This window comes from Montipora foliosa, chromosome 6, assembly GCF_036669935.1.
Source record: "Montipora foliosa isolate CH-2021 chromosome 6, ASM3666993v2, whole genome shotgun sequence".
NCBI classification, from domain to species: Eukaryota; Metazoa; Cnidaria; class Anthozoa; order Scleractinia; family Acroporidae; genus Montipora; species Montipora foliosa.
In genome coordinates this window covers 15926012-15934793 of record NC_090874.1, presented here as the reverse complement: position 1 = coordinate 15934793, position 8782 = coordinate 15926012, and the positions used below count along the sequence as shown (strand labels likewise).

Below are 8782 nucleotides of genomic sequence, written 5' to 3'. Positions count from 1 at the left end.
GATGAAAGAAGTGAAAAGAACAAAAGATCGCCCAGAGCGACATGACCGAATGAAAACACATGTGCCTAACACCGGAATGTACTGAATAAAAAAAATATACCGCAGGTGGTCGTCTTTTTCCATTAGGTGACAATAGGGAAAATTCCACAATCGCCTGAGCTGTTTTGAGGGGGATTCCCGTAATAAGGAGGTCCTTGTATTAGCTTTCCACGCAATGTGGAGCCACGTTTTCGGTTTCTTATCCACAAACATTTTTTTCGGTCTCGATCATGGAGAGTACCGGGTGAAAAGCGCGAATAAACTATTTTCTTTTACGGAAGATAACCGGAACTTGGAAGAAAGCGGCCGGCCTTTCATTCGGCTAGTAATATATGTTTGCGATCGCAATAAATAATATCTACTTTTGTTATCCGTTTCGTTTTTCTTTTTTTTTTTGAATGAGCGAGTTTTGCAGAGAGTTCGAGGTAGACAGAAGTTCTCCTGTCGACAGTGTTCGTGGGTATAACCTCTGGGAACATCGTATCAAATTTATTTACCGCATCGGTCATTGTTTTGACAGTAAAGTTGTCAGTTTCGGCGGGAGATTATCAGTAGCTATAGACGTCTTTGCGATTCTTACGTCTGTAAAACAAGACGTAACGCAATGGCCATCTTTCCTCGCATACCTTACTTGAAAATCAGTGAATCTTCTAAAAAGTCCATTTTCAACGTTCACTCATACCTGAAGTCGGTTAGCGAAACAAAATAAAACACTCTCTCTGATTGAGTTAATCTCGCTTGAGAGTTCATCAAATATCGTGAGGATTAGGTCACTCGCTATAGACCGCTCGACCCAAGCGCAAAATGCGAATGAAAGTCAAGAACATCCCTGTCTAAACTTTTGAAATGGCTGAGAGCACGTTTCTCTTGTCGATTTTGAACACAAAAGCACATTCAACAGAACGGCAAATTAACAGAAATTTGCATCACAATGGCGTCGGGTTTGTGGCTCTGAAATGTAAGCGTGCACCGATTGTTTTCCTCGCTAATTGAATTTCTGTTTACTAGCTTGATTACAGGTAATTTCCTTTTTTTTCAAAAGCTTTGACAGCCGGCTAACCCTTTGAATTTATTTTGAGTGGTGATTTGCATACAGCACACCTTATGGGTCTAAAAAAAGATCAGAGCTTTTTGGATTTCTGGCAAAGATGGGATGATACAAACGTTATCACAAAACAGCATGCCAAACCTTACCAGTTTCTTCTGTCGAATTTCTGAAATCACGCTGTTTTGAATTGTCACAAAGCGCTGATTCATGCTAAGAGCAAGTTCGTGCAAAAGAAATGTGCTCAAAGCCAGCTGTCCCTCATGGTGACGTAAACAGAGACAACAACGCCGAGATTTTTGGATTAGCATTCCAATTTTTTCTCTGCCGCTACCGAACGAAATGATCTCACTTCGGTGAATTGAAAATACTCCAGTATGTACTTTTGACATTGACTCTTTTACAGCCACCATTCGTGCGAATAGTCCATCACTTTTCGCCGTCTCGTTCGACCTCGCCGACAGCACATGCTTTGTTTACACTTGCTGCAAGCTTTACTCCCGCAGGATCGTGATCCTATTGCCCTTAACCGCTCAATTTAGGGCAAAGAAATACAAGATTTAAAGCGAAAAAGCGAAATCTTAGGGAATCATCGTTTCTCTAAGGTCGTCAAGGGTATAAAGTTAATTCAATCCAACAATTTGCATCGGTTCAGTAACCCAGAAAGCGCGCGAAATAAACAAACGGTGCATGGTGACTGTGGAATTTTTTTTTTTAACATAACGCACTAAAATGCACTGACACTGACACAGAAATACTAAAACGAAGTTTTAATGTTATTCTTCCTTTCAATAAACCATACAAAATTTCTGCTTCGATATTAGAATTAAGATTACATGTATAAACTTAAGCTTAAATACAATCGTATGCAAACTCCTTTTGATGTTAATAGAATAGCACAATGTCGGTTTTAATATTTAAAAAAACGTTCTCATAAACCTTGATTTTTCATTTCATCATTTGCAGCCAGTATTTAGAACACAGCTGGTTAAAAATTAGAATAAAATTCATTCAAAAATCCACCTCTACAACCAGGCAGTATTAAACCTACTTTCAAAGTAGTAAAATTTTCTACATCGTAAATATCGCCAAATTATTTGGAAAAACTCCCTCAGAGACGAACTTGGAATTATAAAACACATTATTAATCATAAATCTCTCCTTTCTTAGAAGAAAATTCTTAATCAGCACTTTCATATTAAAATACTTTACACTTAGAGGGTGAAAATTCAATATTGTATTCTGCTACAATTCGAAAATTTTACATAGATACATATTCGATAAGTTAACCTCTAACTAAGGAAAATCCGACCTCTTCGGGGGAAAATATTGCAATTTCAGTAACATTTACACAACATCCTCTGTGGGGAGCTAAATACTAAATTTTAACGATAATCTTCCTGAATTTCCGTTCTAAATACAGCTCGCCGCGCGAAAATCTAACCAAACACCTGAACATGGAAGCCATCATTAAAGATTACAAAATTCGAAAATGGCTTCAAAGGGAAATGAAATTGAACTATAAAAGAACACGCCTTGAATGAACGGGACCTTAATAATACTAAAAGCAGCTATGTGCTCCGTCATTTGTGGGTTTTGTTACATAAACACAATAATAATTTAACTCGCTGCGATCTTTGCGCTGTACGCGCCGTCTTGGAAATATAGTAAGCGATCCAGTTGTAAACAAATAACACAACAACCCGAGTATAATTTCAAAAATCGGCATTTTAACTATAAATTTACCCTTTAAAAATCTGAACATAATGATTCCACTTTAAGTCTCACTTCTGATTCTGCAATTACAGTTCATCGACTCCTTTTGGGAAGGACACGATTATTCCTGGGCACCTTTGGCAATTGACCGCCATTGCTTTGCGCTTGCTGATTTTGAGGACAATACTTTATGGTGTGCGATTCATCACCGCTCGCCTTACAAATTGGACAGGTATATGCCCTCAAAATTGGACACGTCGTCTTTCCATCGGGGCCTTTCAACAGATGAGATAGGTAGACTTCTTCGCTTTCCCCATTGTTCCTGCAGAACACGCACACTGCGCCGCGGTTCGAGACCGGAGCGGGAGCTCTTGTAGACGGTTTGATCCGCCGACTAGGAGGCACAATTGCTTCTTTCCTCTTTGAGGATGCACTTTGCAAAAGGGAAGATGCGTTGAATGGATGGAAAGGCCCATCTCCAAAGTGATCCGTGAAGGAATCACAGCTTCCAGACGATGAATTTTCCGAATCAATGCTGTCAAATCGGTCACGTCTTGACGGCAATTTGCTCACTCCAAAATTTTCACCTGTGAAGTAGTCGAAATCATTGTTCGCTTGTCTGACTCTTTGCACCAAGTTGCTCAAACCGAAGTAGTCATTAAACATGTGAAATTCACTTCTTTGCAGATCGCCAGTCTCTGGAGGACAGGTTAACGACTTTATCTCCTCGTCATCTGAATCCAAGAAGTTGCTGGGAATGAGAGTTTTCAGCATTACTTCGCTCAGCGACATTTTCTGTTTCACAGTGGCTTTTGCGATCCAACGTTGAAAGGTCAGGCTTCGCTTTTCAGCCGAGACGTGATTTGCGGTGTAGAATTTACGTTCTCGTTCCGCCAGAGGGCAGATTAGTGGTTGTTTGTCAATGCAACCCCAAAACTCGCATGGGAATCAGCGGGACGTAGAGTTTTTTGAAGCAGAGAAATGGGAGGCGTGACTTTTGCAACTCAATCACTTGTCAAAACGCAACACACTGCGCTTGCGCTCTATGACGTCAAATGAGCCGATAATGAGACACACACTGGGATAGTGAGCGACAAGCATATTTCCGCTTTTCACAAAGACCACTCTTATCCTTTTTGCTGTCAATAAAAGAGCAAACTTCAATGGTTACTGAAAACATGTTCACAGCATGGAGCATTTCAAGAGATGCGAACTTGTTTTCCGTAGGCCCTCAGAAAGATTGAAAACATTTAGGCTCTCCTCCCTGTAAGTTCAAAATCAGTGTTCACCAAAGCGTGACCGACTGATTTGACAGCTCCTGAAGCATGAATAACACAATACGAAAGACTTTGGGGCGCCAAGTCACTCGAATTACATAATCGTTTTTGCTCCAATCACAAAGCAGTTGTAACAAATCGATTGTCATGGAAATGAAGTGAACACAATAACCAGTAAAGTCACGCTGACATTTCACTTTCTCTTTCTTCGTAAAATAATCTTTACTGTACCTAAAGATCAGGTGCAGTAAATTGTGAAAATAAACACATGCAATGTGCTCTATTCAAATGGTTATTGGTTTTGCATTTTGCCTCATCAAGTTGAGACCCTCCGCTGAGCATTTTTGTTGAACTTGTTAATTAAAATTGCTGTTAAAGCAATTTTCAAATTGTGCTAAAATTATTACAGAGATTCGATGCTGAGATGGATCGTAGAACGGATGTGGATCTCTTTCAAGACTGTGTCGTGTTAAATATTGAGGATCAAACGTGAATAGATCACTTTATAAAGCTTTCGTGATGACAGATTCGAGGTGAAGCGATAAATGTCTATCACTTGATGAAAAACACTAAGACAGCGGCAACCGGAAGTCAAGGTAGGTCTTAGCCAAGGAAAAACCGCTCAGGCCTCAAACGGTAATTATTGATCTTGTTGTCAAGATTAGAGAAGTGAAAGTATTAGTAATCAAAATACAGCATTAGGAGATCAGTCATAAAATTCGCCAATGCATCAAAATAACTGAGTCCCTAACAAAAACAAACACTTCGGTTGCAAACTAGTCGGCTTTCTTTGGCCATTACCGCTCAATTATATGATTATTTTGAGACTGGCTTGGAATGATATGATGAGCTTGAAAAAGCCTCCGAATTTTCCTGGGTTAAGCCGAGAATGCCGACTCGGCCCCAGTCGTCTCAGGAAAGATAGTAAGGTGTGATGGGAAGGGGAAAGGGGCATGAAGTCGTCTCCATCTTTTGCCAGGAGCCCACTTTTACCTACCCATCACACCTCGCGTGCAGACAAGGTAAGGAGACGACTGGGGACGAGTAAGTACCGAATTAATCAGGGAGAAGCTTCAAAGTAAAAAACCCCACCCCTCCCCAACGTATTCCCCCATTCTCTCCTCAAATAATTTTGTCTATACGAAGAGAGTAACCCTGTAGGAGTAGTAGTAGTAGTAGTAGTAGTAGTAGTAGTAGTAGTAGTAGTAGTAGTAGTAGTAGTAGTAGTAGTAGTAGTAGTAGTAGTAGGTAGAAGTAGTAGTAGTAGTGGTAGTAGCAGCAGCAGCAGCAGCAGCAGTAGTAGTAGTAGCAGCAGTAGCAGCAGCAGCAGCAGCAGTAGTGGTGGTGGTAGTGGTAGTGGTAGTGGTAGTGGTAGTGGTAGTGGTAGTAGTAGTCACCATGTACCGGAAACGGTTGCCAACTTCCTGAAGGATAACACCTGGCTCGCTGCTTGTCAGAAGAGCCTGTTAGCAGGCTTTCGCAGGCTACAATAACAAAGTTGGTTTAGAAATTTGTTGAGACATTGCGCTCACACGGAACCGTTCAATCTTACGCGAAACATTCAACATATGCAAATACACAAAATTACCGCTATTCAACCAACTTTGGAAAAGTTTTCACGATAAAAAGTGACGTTTCTACTGCAACATTGATAATTATCGACAAATGGTAAAAGTTAAAAAAAAATCATGCATAAACACAGGCCGGACGGGAGATTGCTAAATAGTGATGGCTCCAGTTGCTCGAAGGGTGTATGGCACCATCCACTGGATAAATTACTATACACTGGATACCTCAATTGGTTTTGCTAGTGTTTATCCGGTAGGTAGTGATTTATCCGCTGCATAAGGCCAGATGTATGAAACATTTTGAACATGTTAAGCCCATTGCACACGAGCAAGTTTCCTTTGAAACTGTCATTTTTATTTTTATTTTTTATTACACACGAGCAAGTTTCCTTTGACAAGTGTCATTGACAATGTTCATATGCTCATGTGTATGAACGACAAGTTTTCTTTGACGACTTTTGCATTGACAAGTCTTATTTGCTGGTGTGAACGAATTAACAAGTTTTCATTGTAGCCGGCAATACAATTACACAGCGAACGACAAAAAAACAAACCAAGAGGGGCTGTCACAGCGTTTTGTGCTCCCCGGAACACTGAGCACTGGTGCTGTGTGTTCCCCCTTCGCCATAACGATAAAATATGATAGAAGAAGAATATGAATACAGAAAGTATCCTAAATATGCATAAACGCTAACCTTAGGCCTAAAAACGTTTGTTTAGGCCTAATTAGGCCTAAGGTTAGCTTTTATGCATGTTTAGGATACTTCCTGTATTCATATTCTGCTATCATATTTATCGTTATGGCGAAGGGGGAACACACAGTACTAGTGCTCAGTGTTCAGGGAAACAGATAACAAGGGGGAACACAAAACGCTGTGACAGCGCCATTACAGTGAATCATCACAAGAACAAGACCGCTGTGCGGCTGCAATTTCGCAATTAATTTCCCTGACAAGTTTTTCTTGTCGACCCTAATAGAGCGTTTCCACTCACGTGACCAGCAGCTATATTAGATTACTGAAACAAAAGAAAGTATTTGCATAAAAATAGAATTCAATTCCCGGAGGATTAGTTTGGTACACCATCATGGCTGCCATTTCTTTGTTTTGGAACACCAACATGGCCGCCGTGACGTCATGTGAAAACGAAGAAAGAAACACAGAATTACGCGAAGAGAAACAGAAGTCAAATTTTCTTTTTAACTTGTTTTTAGGAGTCAAAATTGGCTTAAGCCACGCCCAGATTGGTCTCCTTTAGGGGTCACAAAAAGCTTGAGCCACGCCCAGATGATCTCCTTTAGGGATTAAATTCAAAATTTCAGACGAGCATCCCCGTCTGTTCCATATGGGAGTCCCCCCCGGGGCAGCCACGTTGAGTCCCGAGGGTTTGAAAACCTTTTTTTTTTTGCAGAGTTGCGAAGCAAGCAACCGTGGACAATTTTCCTGTCGGTGTACGTTGGATCAGTGGCTTGATCTGATCGGCTTTATTTCAAGTTGAGAAACTAAATATTTTAAGCAAAAGCCGATACAACGTAGATTTGATTTTAGTGATGTACTATATTTCGGCTGGCCAAACCAGCCTTCTTCAGGTACAATGAGAGTTTACATTGAATTGCTTCTATGTACATATATATATATATATATATATATATATATATATATATATATATATATATATATATATAGCAAATGGATGTTGACGTAATACTGGAAAAAATGTGATAAAACATGGCAGTTACAAAGATTTTGAATTCAAACACTAAGAGTCACGGAAAAATAACGGAAATCACTCAAAATAATAAACTGAAATCTAATACGTTGCTTCGTGGATATTAAGACCGTTGGGATCAATTGTCCTGCCTTTTAAAATTAAAAAAGCTTCCCTGGCCTTACGGATCGAGTCTCTGTTAGTAAATATTTTTTCGATAGGGATTAATTGCATGTCCTTGGAGATGTTGTGGGGAGAGGAGAGGAAATGTTCTGCGACTGTAGTAGGTTTGGATTTGGTGTTAGCGTGATCTAAAGTGCGGCGGTGTTCATTAAAACGGTCTTTTAAACGGTCTTTTAATCTTTGTACACTCCAATGTTTTATCACATTTTTTCCACTATAACGTCAACATCCATTTGCTATATATATATATATGTACATAGAAGCAATTCAATGTAAACTCTCATTGTACCTGAAGAAGGCTGGTTTGGCCAGCCGAAATATAGTACATCACTAAAATCAAATCTACGTTGTATCGGCTTTTGCTTAAAATATTTAGTTTCTTTTTTTTGGCCCCACCGAAACTCGTTCCCAAACATTCCAACTCGAGGCTCGGGGTACGAAATTTGTTGTCTATGTCCAATATTGCCGCCGCGCGAATAAGACCCATTGAGTCAGGTTGTATATATGATAAAATCTCCGTTTGTTACTAAGACACTTTTCTTAAAAAGATTTTTCAATTTATGATGACATTACATTATTTTATATTAATACTATTTAATATAGACCTTTGGATAAGTGCATGATTATACCACACCACAGGCGACCAAAACTCATAATTCGAATGTTCAGTTAACTTAACGTAGCAATTTGTAGGGTTTATATGGGAAACATGAAATGCCGAAAAAATCGGGTAATCCTAATTTACAGCGACGAAAATAAATACAATAAACTTACTTTTTCTGCATCTTGTGTCGATTTGAGGCCTTCTGGGTTAGTTCAAGTTTGAAATTTGCTCCTATCCTTCAGAAAAAGAGAAAAGAAACAAAGAAAGTTAAGTGACACACCATTACTCCAACCCCGTGTTCCAACCGGTGTCACACCTTCCACAAGACAAGTATCAACTCCCAAGAGACCAACCCTAAAAAATGGTGGGACAATATTAAGCGGCTGTCTGGCCAATCAAGATCCGCCCCACTTTCGACAATTGTCCTCGACGATTCCGTGCTTAGCGGACTGGATCTGGCGGAAGTTATCAACTATTCGTTCAGCAAGATTTCTAGTGACATGCAACCTTTGGAATACAACCTTGTTCCTGTGGATCACACACCAGACGAGTTTATCGTTACACCAGAGGCCGTTGAACATTTTCTCTTGGCCGTAAGGGAAGGGAAATCACCTAGACCTGATGATATCCCTAAATTGGCCAT

At 39.9% G+C, this 8782-nt stretch overlaps 1 protein-coding gene across 1 annotated transcript; it reads right to left on the bottom strand.

Moving 5' to 3' along the window:
* Positions 1-1833: 1833 nt before the first annotated feature.
* On the bottom strand, positions 1834-3793 carry LOC138008744 (nanos homolog 1-like). The gene has a single exon (XM_068856047.1). The coding sequence runs from the start codon at positions 3590-3592 to the stop codon at positions 2894-2896; it is 699 nt and encodes a 232-aa protein (XP_068712148.1). The 5' UTR covers positions 3593-3793; the 3' UTR covers positions 1834-2893.
* Between the last annotated feature and the right edge of the window lie 4989 nt (positions 3794-8782).

Excerpts from the sequence above, each read along its gene's own strand:
- LOC138008744 (XM_068856047.1), bottom strand. The coding sequence starts at position 3,592 with ATGTCGCTGAGCGAAGTAATGCTGAAAACTCTCATTCCCAGCAACTTC.